Source organism: Lynx canadensis, chromosome B3 (assembly GCF_007474595.2).
Source record: "Lynx canadensis isolate LIC74 chromosome B3, mLynCan4.pri.v2, whole genome shotgun sequence".
Lineage (NCBI taxonomy): Eukaryota > Metazoa > Chordata > Mammalia > Carnivora > Felidae > Lynx > Lynx canadensis.
The window spans coordinates 72224108-72242415 of NC_044308.2; the positions used below are offsets into that span (position 1 = coordinate 72224108).

Below are 18308 nucleotides of genomic sequence, written 5' to 3' on the forward strand. Positions count from 1 at the left end.
AAATTGTGTCAGTGTGTCAGTCAGCTTCATCCAAAGGAGAATGGTTAGTTTTTTTGTCTCCTATATCAATTAGGTGAACCTAATTTCCTTTGGAAACGAACATTTACATGCCCAAACTGCTGACTCTCGGCTATGCCCAAGAGACTTTGTTTTATAGATAACATGATATCATTCATCACATGGATAAGCAACCATCCACTATGACAAGCTGGAGAATGAGGCAGAATCACAACAGAATAAGATTGGAGGTGTGAAGGGATTGAAAGAACAGATACCGCACCAAGTTTGCCCACATTGATTAGGCCCCAGCCAACTTAATGAAAGCTTGTCAAGCTCACAAATCTAAATGGATATGAAATACTCATTTGGGAAAAGTACTTCGGTTCCCTGGTTAATTGTCCTATTATTTTATTTATTTAAGCCATAGCTACACCCAATGGGGGCTCAAACTCACAACCCCTGAGATCAAGAGCCATGAGCTCTACCAACTGAGCCAGCCAGGTGCCTGCCCTATTTTCTTTCAATGGGAAATTTCACACTGAGCTTTACTTTTTGGCATGGGGGAATTTATTATTGAGACATTTGAAAAGACTTCATTGCCTTTTTGCTGGGGAGGTATTGTTTAATTTGGTTTGGTTTGTGAAAACACCAGTTTAAGAGGAGTGTTATTTCTTCAGCAGGCAAGGGAGAGGAAGCACTTTAGTTCCTCCCCACATCCTATGATGACCTCAGGAAGTCCCCAGAGCCAGGCCTGTTAACATGCATGTAGCACGGCATCTATAGTTTCTCTTCTAGCATTAGCTGTTGAAGTTAATATCCAATTGGAACAGAACAGAGGAACATTCTTCCATCAAAGGAACTATAGTCCTTCTTAAGCTTGGCCAATGTAAGCCTAGAGGCTGAAAAGCCCATTAGGTGCTTTTGTTCTGTCAGTTCTCTGGATGTGGAAGCATGCCAGCTTTTGAGTGACTTTAGTCTCACTTTCTACCGTTGGAGTAGCTGAGGTTGTTTGTCTGAAGGGGATACCAAGGAACTGCTAGAAAGTGGTATTTTACTTAAAACTGTGTTTGCTCTTATTGTATTGATATTATATGGCTACATAAAAGAGAAAAATAATAATAAAGAAAACTTCACTGAAATGTAAGCATTAGGATAAACTGTGAAGGTTTCACCAGTGGGGGACAGACACTTTCAAACCTCACTCTAAGTCCCAGGGCCTCCTATCATTCTCTTCAGGGCCAGCTTTACCTCTTGGTTCCGCAGAGTGTAGATGAGGGGGTTGAGGAAAGGAGTGATAGCTGTGGGAAATAAGGCAGCTGCCCCATCCAGGGGGCTGTTGGTTTCAGGCCTCAGGTAGATGAAGGCACAGGGCACATAGTACACGGTTACCACGGTTACATGGGCCCCACAGGTTGAAAAGGCTCGGCGCCGCCCATCAGTTGTGCGGATTCTCAGGATGGCCTGAGTGATCTGTACATAGGAGAGGAGGATCAGGGAGAAACAAGTGGCAACCACCACCCCAATGTCCACAAAGGTCACCTGCTCGTTGACTGTTGTATCAGTACAGGCTAGCCTCAAAACTGCAGGAATGTCACAGAAGAAGTAATCTACCTGGTTTGGCCCACAGTAGGGCAGACGGAAGGTTAGGATAGCCTGGAGGGCCCCATGGATGGATCCTGCCACCCAAGCTCCAGTCACAAGCAAGGTACTCAACTTAGCATTCATGAGAATATGGTAGCGCAGGGGCTGGCATATTGCCAGGTACCTATCGTAGGCCATCAAGGTATAGAGGAAGCACTGGGTGCTGCCCAAAAAGTGATAGAAATAGAGTTGAGCAACACAGCCGCCAAAGGGGATGGGTTTGATGCCGAGAGTGAAGTTCATCATGAGGCGGGGGACAATGATGGTAGAGATACCCATGTCAATGACGGAGAGAACACCAAGAAAGATGTACATGGGACGGGCATGGAGCTGCGGGTCTACCCAGACAGTGACTAGAATGAGCAGGTTTCCCAGCTGAGTCAGGATGTAGATTAGCAAAAAGAACACAAACAGAAATGTCCTTAGTCTGAGTGGGTAGGGAATTCCTGTGAGAATGAACTCAGTCAACGATGTGCTGTTGACTCTTTCCATCCTCTGGAGATCTTACCTAGAGAATGGACAAGAGAAGAGTTAGCATGGAAGTGAGAAGGAAGTGAGGAAAAACTAGAGAAAGAGCTTGTAAAAAAATGAAGGACAATGATGGAGAAGTTTCTTTATGTGGGGGAGGTGACAGATAGGGAGAAGTATGCTTTATGGCAGGAGATGGCCTATTTAGTAAATACAGTTTTATTGGAACACAGCCATGCTCATTTACTTATGTGTTGTCTGTAGCTGCTTTGGTGCTATGATGGCAGAGTTAAGTAGTTGCATTTGTTCTGAAAAGCCTAAAATATTTATTCTCTGGGCTTTTACAGAAAAAGCTTGCTCCTAGGAGTTTGTACCTGGAACACTTTTGCCAAAGATTAAGGGTTTACTGGAAGCAACATGTGTGGGAAAAGACACTTGTTTTGTTAGATGCTCTGCCACTTTAACCTCCAGAATCCACTGACTCATTCTTATCGTGCCAGTACATAAACTTATACATAGAGTGGGGAGTATGCAGAAAGGGAATGAGAAAATTCTTTGTACCCATTTGTAGTAGAGAGAACGGAACACAATTGTGATTAAATGGCTAGTTGTATGTGACATATCTTGATGCTGTGTGAATCTACTTTCCAAGTTCTTTACAATGAAAGGAAGTCCATGAGGCTGTGAGCATGTAAATAAAGTTACAGTTGGTACTTGCTGCTATGTATTTTGTTTCTTTGTATATAATAGTGTGGCCTTGCGACACAGTAAAGAAAGAGAAGAGAAAAGGAAGCAAAGAGGGATGTCTGTAGTGAGACATCAGAGATGAGAGAAAAAGCAAGGATGACTGGAGAGGATGAGAGAAGAGCAGGGCAAATGGCTTTCAGTGTGGAAGAGTTATTTTAAGTTTTTGGTCCAACCTCTTGACTGGCATTTCCCACCTAAAGAAAAAGGTTGATTAATGAGCTTTTAAAACTCACCAGTTGTACAATTCGCTAATATCTAAGCTTATGGGTTGAGGTGGGATGTCCAAGAAATTGAAATGGATTGATTCATTGATTTTGCTCTGGAATGATTCACATCCACTCAGAAGGAAGAGAGTGAGATTAACAGAGAAGTCAGGAACTCTCTGATTAATAATTCCCTCCAGCTTCACTCTTGTGCTTTGGCTCAAATGAATGTGAAGAGCAGGGAAGTGACAACCTTTGAGAAAGACATTATGGACAGATGGTCCTGCTGCTGGCTGGAAACCCTAAATGCTAATATTGTAATGAATCTGGGTCATCAGCTTGCTTCTTGGCTCCGAGAAAAGTTTCACAGCTCTGTTGGGTTCTCATTTCCTTATTGAGGTTATGAGGATGGGGAACGAAACTCTGGACCCAATTCTGACACATAGTGACCAAGCGTGGGTGGTTATACTCAACCCTTACATTAAACACTTAACTTAAAAAAAAAACACTTAATTTTAAAACTGCTATATCCATGCCCTGTCAAAGCTTAGCCCTCATTATTTTACCATCTCTTATAGAATTTTAAAAAGGCACCAGTAAATCATTCTACCCCTGTCATATTGTTTTTTTTTTTTTTTTTGCAAGTGAATGGAACAGCAGTTGTGATTTTTCAAAAAAAATATTTAAAAACAGTGATGGCTGAACTTCAAAAGTTGACTACAGAGCTCTTCTGGAAGTCAGGGTTACAAAACCAGGCCCATTCCTTCCATTTCCCAGTTTCAGGAACTGCAGAGGGTTACAAGTTTCCTTGAGAAATTCATAACAGCCCCCCAGCAGCCCTGGCCTGAATGAGTTCAGGTAGTTTCTCTGGTGCTTGTTGTAGGATGCTATAGTTCCCCGGGGTCACAGAAATCTGATGTTAAACTCTGCAGATTTAGAAGCCTGATTTGGTCAGGTCTCCTTAGAGGAATCAACACTGGGAAACCAATTCATGCTATTCAATACCTGAGAGAATGACTTGTAAACCAAACAGCCAATTTGTTAATTTACAGTGGGAGATCTCATTCCCATGACTGAAATAGTGTGTTTACTACCCAGGGCAACCACTGACTAATATTAAGATCTCGGGAAATCAGATTAGGAATTGGATGCATATTTCTAAGTTTTGAATCAGAGCAAAGAGACTATGATGGGGCACACTTAATTGAGGCTGTGATAGGTATAACTCAATGAGTTATACCTGGTGGGTTACACAGTACGTTTATCTAGAAGTATTCTTTAATCTTGCCTTCAGATACAATATTTTTTTTTCAGGAAGTAGTGGGGGTACATTGATAAAGTTTTACTTTATTAATTTTCTTCCTAAATTTAATTTCCCTAGTCATTTTTTCTCTTTTGTTTTCCATACTGTTTTCCTGTTTGCATTAGGGAATGTTCTCGGTTCTTTGAGTTACTCTCTAGGAACTGTTATTTCTTTGGGGAAATTTGCTGTAAATAGGGAATTCCAGTCCACACAGCGTATGCTGATTCTTGTTTTCAATCAGAGAGAATAGTATTTCATTATCTTGCCCTTAGATTTTAGGTCCATTTTTTTTCTTTCCCTAATTTTTTTAAAGCAAGATCTATGCCCAATGTGGGGCTTGAACTCATGATGCCAAGATGAAGAGTTGCATGCTCTACTGACTGAGCCAGCCAGGTGCCTAGACCCATCTTAATGGGAGCGATGAGGGGATGGGATGTAGTCTTATTTGTAATACTGTCCTTATTAGGTGTGCTCTCATTCCAGTTGCAATGAAAATTTCCTCCATTTCTTTAACAAGTTTTCCCTCATTTAGCTATAAAGATAATAAATGGGACAACTTCCTTTTTGCCTCAGATCTGTTACGACCGTCTTCCTTGTGGTACTGCCATTATCATAGGTCTCCAAGAATGAAGCTTGGTGTTTACTGGATGAACACACTTGTGCTTGCTCTGATTCATTAATATCCCAGATGTGGCTCTGAGACACATTTAATCATTTCAATAATAAAACTGCAGGGAAGGAGAGAGGAACATGGCACAAGGAGAAAGGAACATGACACGGATGAAACCTCCATGGACTAGGGTGATATGAACTCACAGAACAGTGGTATTTTACATCTGTGTAGTGCTGTCATGATCCTCAGAGGAGATAAATGACAGAGGAGTCCTATAGCTGTATGGTGCAAGAGTAAGGACCCCAACTAGATTTTATGGTTTTAAGGTCAGTATTCCTTTAAAAAATTTAATGTTTATTTTTGAGAGAGAGAGAGAGAGAGAGAGAGAGAGAGAGAGCAAGCAAGCATGAGCAGGGAGGAGCAGAGAGAGAGGGAGACACAGAATCTGAAGCAGGCTCCAGGCTCTGAGCTATCAGCACAGAGCCCGACGTGGGGCTCAAACTCATAAACTGCGAGATCATGACCTGAGCTGAAGTTGAATGCTCAACTGACTGAGCCACCCAGGCGCCCCTCCAGTTCAGTATTCTTTCTACATTTTACTTAACATTTTTTTTCCTACAAATAATATGATTTACTAAATTATTTTGGCTGATTTCAGGATTTTAAATCATTAGAAGTTTTCAAAATTCACTGGCAATGTTAATCCTGGTGTCCTGAGGCCATAGCTTTGTCTGTGATCTGAGTAACAATTTTAAGAGTTTGATGGTTTATTCTGTCAAAGACTCTAAATGGGAGCTGCTGCTCCATTTCTAAACCTAGATGTAGAATTAAGTGCAAGTTTTAAAGTTAAACAAGAGTTAATATTTCTTACTATGAATCTGTGAAGTGGACCATCTCCTTTCTGTCTGGGATTCTAGTGCACTGAGTATGTCTTTGGGAAGTAGATCATTGCCTGGGGGCTTAGCAGTATTTTCATTTTACAGAGATTTCGACTGTGAAGGTATTGATGCAGGATGCTTTTCTTTTATGTTTATTTATTTATTTTTGAGAGAGAGAGAAAGAGAGAGAGGAAGCAGGGGAGGGGCAGACAGAGAGGGAGACAGAGAATCTGTCAGCACATAGCCTGATGCAGACCTCAAACTCATGAACTGTGAGATCATGACCTGAGTCTGAGTGGGATGCTTAACTGACTGAGCTACCCGGGAGCCCTGATACAGTATGTTTTTGAATTGTGATATGATATCAAATATGAAAAGTTATTTAGTACATGCATGTTATAAGAAAGATATGGGAATCATTAGTGGATCACAAAATGAGTATACATCTATAAATTTGATCATTAAAAATTTGCTAGTGACTGATTTGCCCATGGGATCAGGTATCTTTTCTAAGGAGATAAAGGGCACAGTCTTGACCCCATTTCAGCAGATGACTTTTGCTTAATTCTGGTCCCAAATACATACCTAACTCCAGTCACCTATCTCTCAAATGGCCATGAAATAAATACGTATTTAAAAAAGTTTTTTAATACAACTAAATCAGATTAGACTTTCTTTTAATTTGTAAAAAGCATCTCAAATATTTAGAAAATTTAGATGATCTGCTGCCATTTTCTGAATTTTACAATAAGACATATAAATTGTAAAATTATTTAGAGGAATAACATTGGAATGAACACATATAATGACATGAGAAAATTTTGAATTACTAAGTCTGAGAAAGGAGATAAAGCATTTCTATTAATGCTTAGCACCTGGCTCAGTTGGTTAAGCATCCAACTTTTGATTTCAGCTAAGGTCATGATCTCATGGTTCATGAGATCAAGCCCCATGTCTGGCTCTGCACTGAGAATGTGGAGCCTGCCTAGGATTCTCTCTCTCCTTCTCTCTTCCCCTCCCCTGCTCATCTCTCTCTCTCTCTCTCTCTCTCAAAATAAATATTAAAAAACCCAAAACCCAAAAACATTTCCATTAACATAAAACCCTTATTAGAGTAATGAGTTTGAAGCATGTAACATACTCACTAACATAGAAATCAGATTACAATTTTATTCATATCCATCCTTCACATTTTGGGCAAAGAAACTGCCTTAAGGGTGGGGGGAGGGATCTGATAAGGAACAAACAGCAAGGTGCAGAGATGGAACCACCACAGAACTCTAAGATACTCTTACCTTCTCTGGTTGGTATGCAATCCAGGCAGTGAATGAACCTCTTAAGAAAGGTAGCTTTGGATGAATTGTAGCCAATACAAGTCTTGTGGAAATAGTGTTATCTTGATATAAAGTAGCTAAATGGTAGCTGCATAGTCTTTCTGTGAGAGCATAAACAAACATATATTGAATGATTAGACAAGGGAAGACATGGAGAGATGAAGTGACTGAGTGTGGAGAAATCCTCTGCACGGTGTTTGGACTCAACATTTATATATATCTGAAACTTACTCTGTGTTCATCTATATTTGCGAATATCTTCCTCTCTTTTAAGAACTTCTTTGCACCAGTGATCTTGTAAGTGATGTTTAATTCTGGAAAATGGGATAGAACAATGGCAGGTGCTACTTGGGGGCAGGTGCTTCATCTGGTGGTGCCAGTATCCACAGAAACTCCTTTTTCAATCTGAGATAAGGTATATAAATCTGTTCCTAGAGAGATTTCAGTGGCTTTGGATCCCACAGGGTCAGCAGATTTTGTTGTGAAGGGCTCATGACAGAAGACCTGAATAGTCAGTTCTGGTTGGAACAAAGTGAAGGACCAAATTACTGAAACCTGATTTATTTGCTTGTTTATTTGTAGACGTCCTCTTCCAGTTGCCTTATTAACTGGGGGAAGAGTTTTGGCCCCCACTGAAGGTAATTGCTAAGGTTGGTCTCTCTTGTGTTCTGTTACTTCTTTTATTTTCTCTAGAGTCAATTACAGTGTGTGAGACTTGCAGCTTGGGGACTATTGTAATGGGATCCCTGTGATAAGCCAAGACCAGTATCTTGGTTTGTTTCCTGGGATACCCCCTTAGTTTCCAGCTTTTCCCAATTTTGTAACATCAGCAGGGACAAAATCTGTGGGGCTTAATAAGGCTTGTTGTTGATTTTATGTCTGTGATTTCTTTACTCTTCCAAAAAAAAGAAATTTGGAGAGAAAAAAAAAAGCTAGTGTGGTTGTTACTGGTCAATGATATCTTCTTATTGGCACATTCACACTTTATGAAAGTCATATGTTAGAATTACTAAGGTGCTAACATAGATCTGATAGTGTAGGAGAAACAGACTCTCAGGGTAGAGGAACATGGAAAGTCATCCAATCTGTCATCTAGCTGTCATAAATAATACCATAAGTGATGTTCACTGAGCAATGATTTTTATTAATATTTCTTGGTTCTGTGTTTTTGAATACTTTGAGATTGGTCTTACTTATTTTCTGCTAGTCTGATCTTTGGAATTCTCTGAAGCCCCCTTTCCGTTTTTTTCCCCCTCAAATGTCTAGAGATGGTCTAGGTCTTCAGAGAATACCTTAAATGTGATATGTTTCACCTGCCTGCAGGCTTTTGTGGTGATCTCTATAGCTCCTAAGTTGCCTTGGAATTGAAATGTCTAGAGTAGAGGTTGGTGAACTTTTTCCGGAAAAGCCAGATCATATTTTTGGCCGTGAGGACCATACAGTCTCTGTTGTAACTATTCAAGTCTGCCATTGTACATAGAAGTGGCCATAAACGATACACATAAAATGGGCATGGCTGTATTACATAAAACTTCATTTGTGGACACTGACATTTGAATTTCACATAAATTTCAATGACAGAAGTCCTTCCTTATCAGTAATTACTTTAAACGCAAATGGTTAAATTTCCCAATCAAGGACAGACTGGCAGAACAGATAAAAAACACATGATCCAATTATATGTGCTTGTAAGAGACTCACTTGAGATCCAAAGACACAAACAGGCTGAAAGTGAAAGGACAGAAAAAGATATTCCATGCAAATACTAGCCAAAAGAGAACAGGAGTAACTATACTAACACCAGACCAAACAGATTAAATACAAAAAAGTTACATGAGACATAGAAGGACATTACATGGTAAAAGATTCAATACAACAAGAAGATATAACAATGATTAGTGTTTATACAGCTAATGACAGATCGAAATATATGAAGCAAAACCTGATGGATTGAAAGGAGAGATAGATAGATCTACAATAATAGTTGGAGACTTCAATATACCACCCACAATGGATAGAACAACAAAAGATAAGGAAATAAAGGACTTAAACAACAATAAGCCAACTAGACCTAACAGAGATATACAGAATATTCTACCCAAAAACAGAATACACATTCTTAAGTGCACATGGGACATTTTTCAGGATAGACCACATATTAGGCCACAGATTAAGTCTCAATGTATTTAAAAAAATAGACATGCTACAAAATATGTTCTCTGACTATAATGAGATTGTTAGAAGTTAATAAAAGGAAAACTGGAAAATCCATAATATTGTTGAAATTAAACACACTTTTAAAAAAATGTTTATTTTTGAGAGAGAGAGCGAACATGAGCAGGGGAGGCACAGAGTGAGAGGGGGGACAGAAGATCTGAAGTGGGATCTGCACTGACAGCAGGGAGCCCGATGCAGAGCTCAAAATCACAAACTGTGAGATAATGACCTGAGCCAAAGTCAGACACCTAACTGGCTGAGCCCCAACACAATTTTTTTTTAAAGTAAGCTTTACACCCCATATGTGGTTTGAATTAATGACCCTGACCAGGAGTCACATGCTCTACTAACTGAGCCAGCCAGGCATTCCCAAATAATATACTTTTAAACAACCAATGGACAAAAGAAGAAATTGCAAAGGAACTTAGAAAATATTTAAAGATGAAAACAATATGACATACCAAAGCTTTTTGGACACAGTGAAAGTAGTGCTAAGGGGAAACTTAGAGCTATAAGTGCTTACTTTAAAAAACAAAAAGAATCCCTGGGCACTGATAGCTAGCTCAGTTGGTAGAGCATGGAACTCTTTTTTTTTTTAGTGTTTATTTATTTATTTTGAGAGAGAGAGAGAGAGAGAGAGAGAGACCGAGTGAGCAGGGAAGGGGGAGAGAGAAAGAGAGAGAGAGAGAGAGAGAGAGAGAGAGAGAGAGAGAATATCTTAGGCTAGCACAGAGCTTGATGCAGGGCTCAATCTCATGAACCATGAGATCATGACCTGAGCTGAAATCAAGAGTTGGGGGCTTAACTGATTGAGTCACCAGGCACCAGAAGCATGCAACTCTTGATCCCAGGGTTGCAAGCTGGAGCCCCACATTGGGTATAGAATTTACTTAAACAAACAAGCAGAACCAAAACAAAAGCAGAAAGATCTCAATCAACAACGTACTTTTAAAACTAAAGGATCTAGAAAAAGAAGAACATACTAAACCCAGAGCTAGCAGAAGGAAAGGAATAATAAAAGATTAGAACACAGATGAATGAAAAGGAGACTAGAAAAACAATAGAGAATGTCAATGAAACCAAAGAAAAGATAAAAGAAATGGACAAACTTTATCTAGATGCACTAAAACAAAGAGAAAAGACTCAAATTATAAAGTCAGTAAAGAAAGTGGGGACATTATTATTACTTCTACAGAAATAAAACAGATTATAAGGGAGTACTATGAATAATTGTATACCAAAAAATTGGATAACCTAGGAGAACCTAGATAAAATGAACAAATTCCTAGAATACAAAACTTGCTAAGACTAACTTGTGAAGAATAGAGAATCTGAAAAGACCCATAACTAATATAAAAATTAAATAAGTAATGAAAAAAATCTCCCAACAAAGAAAAGCCCTGGACCAGATGGCTTCACTGGTAAATTCTACCAAACATTTTAAAGAAGAACTAATACCAATCCTTCTCAAACTTTTCCAAAAAATTGAAGAGGAGGAAACACTAACTCACTGTATGAGAAATAGAAAATTTGAACAGACCCATAACCAGTAAAGAAATCGACTTAGTAAATAAAAAATCTGCCAAAAAACAAGAGTCCAGGGCCAGATGGCTTTCCAGGGGAATTCTACCAAACATTTAAGGAAGAGTTAACACCTATTCTGTTGAAGCTCTTCCAAAAAATAGAAATGGAAGGAAAACTTCCAAACTCTTTCTATGAAGCCAGCATTACCTTGATTCCAAAACCAGACAAAGACCCCACTAAAAAGGAGAACTATAGACCAATTTCCCTGAAGAACATGGATGCAAAAATCCTGAATAAAATATTAGCCAACCGGCTCCAACAACACATTAAAAAAGTAATTCACCATGACCAAGTGGGATTTATACCTGGGATGCAGGGCCAGTTCCATATCCGCAAAACAATCAATGTGATTCATCATATCAATAAAAGAAAGGACAGGAATCATATGATCCTCTCAATAGATGCAGAGAAAGCATTTGACAAAATACAGCATCCTTTCTTGATAAAAACCCTCAAGAAAATAGGGGTAGAAGGATCATAGCTTGAGATCATAGAAGCCATATATGAAAGACCCAATGCTAATATCATCCTCAATGGGGAAAAACTGAGAGCTTTCCCCCCAAGGTCAGGAACAAGACAGGAATGTCCACTCTTGCCACTGTTATTCAACATAGTATTGGAAGTCTTAGCCTCTGCAATCAGACAACACAAAGAAATAAAAGGCATCTAAATCGGCCAGGAGGAGGTCAAACTTTCACTCTTCGCAGATGACATGATACCCTATATGGGAAACCCTAAAGATTCCACCAAAAAACTACTAGAACTGATCCATGGATTCAGCAAAGTTGCAGGATATAAAATCAATGCACAGAAATCCGCTGCATTCCTATACACCAACAATGAAGCAACAGAAAGAGAAATCAAGGAATCTATCCCATTTACAATTGCACCAAAACCCATAAACTACCTAGGAATAAATGTAACCAAAGAGGGGAAAAATCTATACACTCAAAACTATAGAAAGCTTATGAAAGAAATTGAAGACACAAAAAAATGGAAAAATACTCCATGCTTCTGGATAGGAAGAACAAATATTGTTAAAATGTCAATACTACCCAAAGCAATCTATATATTCAATGCAATCCCTATCAAAATAACACCAGAATTCTTCAGAGCTTGAGCAAACAATCCTAAAACTTCTATGGAAACAGAAAAGACCCTGAGTAGCCAAAGCAATCTTGAAAAGGAAAACTAAAGCAGGAGGCATCACAATCCCGGACTTCAAGCTGTCTTACAAAGCTATAATCATTAAGACAGTATGGTACTGGCACAAAAACAGACACTCAGATCAATGGAACAGAATAGAGAACCCAGAAATGGACCCACATGTAAATTTAATGTAAATTAAAAAAAAAAACCGATTATACACCATGACCAAATAGAATTTATTCCTGGAATGCAAGAATGATTCAACATATGAAAATTGATCAATGTATTATGCCACATCAAGAAAATGAAAGAAAAAAAAGGACACGATCATCTCAATAGATGCTGAAAAAGCATTTGACAAAATTCAACACTTTTTCTTGATGAAAAACACTTAGCAAACTGGGAATAGAAAAAAAAAACAATAAAAGCCATATATCAAAAATCCACAGCAAACATACTCAATGGTAAAAAGCTGAAAACATTTCCTCTAAGGTCAGAAACAAGGCAAGGGTTCCTGTTTTCACTACTAAAAAAATTTTTTTTTAATGTTTATTTACTTTTGAGAGAGAGAGACACACACACACACAGAATCCAAAGCAGGGTCCAGGTTCTGAGCTGTCAGCACAGAACCTGATGCAGGGCTAGAACTCCCAAATTGTGAGACCAAATTCAGGCGCTTAACCTGACCTGAGCTGAAGTCAGGCACTGACTGAGCCTCCTAGGTGCCTCTGTTTTCACTACTTTTATTCAACAAAGTACTTGAAGTTCTAGCCAGGATAATTAGTCTAGAAAAAGAAATCAGTGGCATCAAAACTGGAAAGGAAGAAGTAAAATTATCTGTTTGCAGATATGATTTTATATATAGAAAACCCTGAAGATTCCACATAAACAAATGGTTAGAAATACTCAAAATGAATTCAGCAAATTAGCAGAATATACTCAGCACATAAAAGTCAGTTACATTTCTATACACGAACAATGAACAATATGAAAAGGAAATGACAAAAACAATTTCATTTATAACAGCATCAAAAAGAATAAATGTTTAGGAATTAGAACTTAACCAAGGAGGTGAGAGGTTTTTTACAATGAAAACTACAAAACATTGTCTAAAGAAATTGGTGAATTTTACAGAAACTTAATCAATTTAATTTCACAAATAAATGGAAACACATCTGACGTTCATGGATTGGAAGATATAATATTGTTAAAATGTCAGTACTCAAAAAAAAGTCCTATTCAAACTGATCTACTGACTCAGTGCAGTCCCTATCAAAATCCCAATGACTTTTGTTTTTGTTTTTGTTTTTGTTTTTTGGCACAAATAGAAAAACTGGGGCTCAGCCAGTTAAGTGCCTAACTCTTGATTTTGGTTCAGGTCACGGATCGTGAGTTGGAGCCCCATGTTGGGCTCTGTGCTGACAGGGTGGAGCCTGCTTCAGAGTCTCTGTCTCCTTCTCTTTTTGCCTCTCCCCCGTGCTCTCTCTCTCTTTCCCTCTCTCTCAAAAATAAATAAACGTTAAAAAAAAAAACACCTGAAAAACGAAGTAAGCCACTTAATACCGTTACAGTTTTATTCAGGGTAACTTACCGACAGGGAGGGATCTGTAAGTTCAACAATGGTATGTGGCCATTCTCCATCCTCATTCTGCTGTGATTCCCTGCCCAGTCCAGACCTTAATTCCCAGCTTTTATGGAGAAAGGCATGGTGGTGAGATCACAGCGTAGTTATCTAAAGTGGCATCATCTGTGTGCAAGAGGATCTCTACTAGTTACCTGAAGTGGAGTCTTCAGTCTTCCACTTTAGGAAAGGTCAGAACAAACCTTCCTGAGTTTTGGTCAGGGCATACATTAACTTCTATGGGGCCTGGAACATGTAGCCCCAAGAGGTCATTGAGCATGAAAAAGATGGAATTACTGTTATCAGCACTCCTACAAAAAGGAATAAAACTGGAAGACTCACACTTTCTGATTTTAAAACTTACTACAAAGCTACAGCATTCAAAAGTGTGGTACTGGCGTTAAGACAGACATGTGGACCAATGAAACAGAATGAGGATTCCAGGCGCACCTGGGTGGTTCAGTGGGTTAAGCCTCTGACTTGGGCTCAGGTCATAATCTCACGGTTTGCAAGTTCAAGCCCTGTGTCAGGTTCTGTGCTGACAGCTCAGAGCCTAGAGCCTGCTTCAGATTCTGTGTGTGTCTCTCTCTCTTCCCCTCCCCACTTGCTGTCTGTCTCTCTCTCTCTTTCTCTCTCTCTCAAAAATAAATAAAACACTAACATTTTTTTTTAAAGATTCCAGAAATAAATCCTTGCAGATATAGTCACGTCATTTTTGACAAGGGTGTCAAGACCATTCCCTGGGGAAAAGGACAGTCTTTTCAGCAAGTGGTGCTGGAACAACTGGATATTCACATACAAAAAAATGAAGTTGGACCCTTACCTAACACCATATACATAAATTAACTCAAAATGGATCAAAGACTTAAACATAAGACCTAAGCCAATAAAACTCTCAGGAGGAAACTTAGGACAAAGTCTTCACAACATTGGATTTGGCAATGATTTCTTGGATATGACACCAAAGTCACAGGTAACAAAAAAAAATAGACAAATTTGACTTAATGAAAATTAAAAATGTGCATTAAAAATGCTATTAACAGAATAAAAAGGCAATCCATAGAATGAGAGAATATATCTGCAAATTATATATCTGATAAACAGTTAATATCCAGAACTCCTAAAACTCAACAACAACAAAAATGGACAACCTTATTTAAAAATGGGCAAAGGACTTGAATGGACATTTCTCTAAAGAAGACATACAAATGGCTAGCAAGCACATGAAAGAATGCTCCACATCACTCATTTTTCAGGAAATGCAAACCTAAACTACAATGAGGTACCACCTCACACCCATTAGGATGGCTACTATCAAAAACCCAGAAAACAACCAGTGTTGTTGATGCTGTGGAAAAAAGGGAACTCCCATCCACTCTTGGTGGGAATGTAAAATGGTATAGCCACTGTGGAAAACAATATGACAGTTTCTCAAAAAATTAAAAATGGAATTACCACATGGTCCAGTAATTTCCCTTCTGGGTATATACCCAAAGAACTGAAAGCAGGATGCTGAAGAGATGTTTAAACACCCATAGTCACAGTAGCATTATTCATAATAGCGAAACATGGAAGCAGTCCCAGAGTCCATTGATGGATAAATGGATAAACAAAATGGGATATATACACATATATATGTATATATATGTATATGTGTGTGTGTGTGTGTGTGCGTGTGTGTGTATACATGCATATATATACAGTGGACTGTTAGCCTTAAGAAGGAAGGAGATTCTGCAGTATGCTATGACGTGAATGAATCTTGGGGACATTAAGCTAAGTGAAACAAGCCAATAACATAAGATGGCTATTGTATAATTCCACTTATATAAAGTACTTAGAAGAGTCAAAATCATAGAGACAGAAAGTAGAATGGTTGTTGTCAGGGCTGGGGGAAGGGGACAATGGATGGTTATTGTTTAATGGGCATATCTTTTAAGTTTTAAAAGATGAAAGGAGTTCTGGGGATGGATCGTGGTGATGGTTGCCAACAATATGAATGTATTTAATACCACACAAGGATACACTTAAAATGATTAAGATGGTAACTGTTATGTGTATTTTACCACAATAAAAAATATCTGCAAAAGAAAATTGGACTAGCATGACCTCGCACATCTAAATGAGTGAAAAAACTGTGAGTAAATGAAAGAACACATTTACGTGGTCCCTCATTTTCTAAAAGAGCTATTGACACTTGCTCTTATATTGCGACTGAGTCCTCTGTCTCCATATTTTCTTGTTCTTCTAGATAAGACCATGACAGGTCACAGTGGGTAAGTCAAGGTCATTTCTATCACCCTGGCCTGGTCAGAGGGATATTGTATGATTAACTGATTGGTCCACTGAATCACTAACCAGGTGACTTCCAGATCTTTGTCTATTTGGCATTATGATAATTGGCCAAGAGTTTTCTCTGGATACTTTGGACAATTTAGATGTAGTTTGAAAGTCTTTCCTGGCTCTGTTTTAATGTTAAAAAAATTGCTGATTGAGTGAAATATTAATAAGGATGAGGTAAGGCTCCTGCGATAAAGTAATCCATTAACAAATCCATGATTTAAAGGATTAGAGGTTCATTTTCTTCTCACTTAAAATTCCGAAGTGAACGTTGGTAGGTGATTCATCTCCCTGATGTGAGCAAAGCGATCCAAGTGCCTAGAGGCTTGGGAAATTATGACTGAAGCAATGGATGGAGGGTGGTAGGGTAGCATTATACTGGTATTCCCCAATTTTTCTGGAATAATCCCCCTCCTCCTAGATAGGGCATTACTCCTCATATTCAACATTTGTGTAGAGTGTGCTTTCTCCTGAGAGGTGTATCGGAAAAGTATAAAACAGCTCTGGCCAATTTATTGCGGTTAAATATAGCACTAGAAGCTTCTTAGTAGAATTACATCCAGTTCAGCTTAAGCCAACATATATTTTTGAACGTTTGCCACATGCAGCAGAAGCTGAGAGGTGTGGTAGCAATGGTGAGGCAGGAAGTCCCTGGGCCTGTAGTTACTTGTTTTCTCTGGTGGCCTTTCCACCTGCTGTTATTCTCTTCAGAGTGGACTTCACTTCCTGGTTCCTCAGGGTATAGATGAGGGGGTTCAGTAATGGAGTGACAACAGTGTAAAACACAGCCACTGCCCCATCCAGGGGACTCTTGGAGCCAGCCCTGAGGTAGGTGAAAATGCAGGGGACATAGTAGACTGTGACCACGGTTAGGTGGGAGCCGCAGGTGGAGAAGGCTCGGCGCCGCCCATCAGCAGTGCGTATCTTGAGGATGGCGCGGACTATGCAGGCGTAGGAGAGCAGAATTAACATGAAGCAACTGGCAGCCACCACCCCAATGTCCACAAAGGTCACAAGCTCATTGACGGTCGTGTCAGCACAGGCCAGTCTCAATACTGCAGGAATGTCACAGAAAAAATAATCCACTTGGTTGGGCCCACAGTATGGCAGACGGAAGGTCAGGGTGGCCTGGACAGACCCATGGATGGAGCCGGCCACCCAAGCCCCAGCCACGAGGATGGTGCATAACCTCGCATTCATGAGCACGGGGTAGCGCAGGGGCTGGCATATTGCCAGGTACCTGTCGTAGGCCATCAAGGTGTAGAGGAAACACTGGGTACTGCCCAGGAAGTGAAAGAAATATAGTTGAGCCACACAGCCACCAAAGGGCATTGCCTTGCTAGCAGGAGTAAAATCCAATATTAGCCGAGGGACAATGACTGAGGAGAGCCACATGTCCAGGAATGAGAGCACGCCCAGAAAAATGTACATGGGGCGAGTGTGGAGCTTTGGGTCAGCCCACACGGTGAGCAGAATGAGCAGGTTCCCCAGTTGAGTCAGGATGTAAATGATGAAGAAGACCAGGAAGAGGAGGGTCCTCAGACTGGGGGGGTGAGGTAAGCCCAGGAGAATGAAGCCTGTCACGACGGTGTCCAGGGATGTGTTTTTGGTCTCTCTCATGTCTTTCTGTAGTATGTCGGGATGAGTGGTGAAGTCAGACAAGGGAAATATCCACAGGAGGTGGTGAGAGAATGGTTTCATCTCATAACCAGAGTCTAGGGGGGATACAGAGGACTTCTTTATTTTAAAGTAGAAAGCATTTGCCATCGGTCATCTGGGTTTGCTCTGCAAGACAAGCCCTCAGAGGCTGGTTGATTTCTAGATGTCCTGACATGCTTCTTCTATGGGAGATACTATTTCAAGTATTGGAAGCCAAGGCACAAGGTTATGTCTTAATAACAGTGTTAGTGAATATGATGGGTCTGTAACCCCAAGGGGGACCACAGAGAAATGGATTTTGGAGCAATGTGGACCAGTTACTCCGTAATTACCATCCCTATTGTTGGAATGGACTTCTCAAAATGTCTCTTGTAGATCTACAAGAATCTTTGAAATCTAACCCTTATATATTTCTATAATCTTCTTTCTTTGGTTCCCTCAGAGCACCAAGGACCTTCTGGCCCCACTTCTGGAGTATACTGATTCATCTCAACACAGTCTCATTCCTCAGGACTCACTTGGCTGTCACTTCCTTTGGGAAGAGTTTTTCT

General features: G+C 39.7%; 2 protein-coding genes across 2 annotated transcripts; both read right to left on the reverse strand.

Moving 5' to 3' along the window:
* Positions 1 to 1203: 1203 nt before the first annotated feature.
* LOC115517208 (olfactory receptor 10G3) lies at positions 1204 to 2133 on the reverse strand. The gene has a single exon (XM_030320327.1). It carries the CDS (start codon positions 2131 to 2133, stop codon positions 1204 to 1206), a length of 930 nt encoding a protein of 309 aa, XP_030176187.1.
* A 14628-nt stretch (positions 2134 to 16761) lies between these two features.
* Positions 16762 to 17799, reverse strand: LOC115517204 (olfactory receptor 10G2-like). Its single transcript, XM_030320323.1, has one exon. It carries the CDS (start codon positions 17797 to 17799, stop codon positions 16762 to 16764), a length of 1038 nt encoding a protein of 345 aa, XP_030176183.1.
* Between the last annotated feature and the right edge of the window lie 509 nt (positions 17800 to 18308).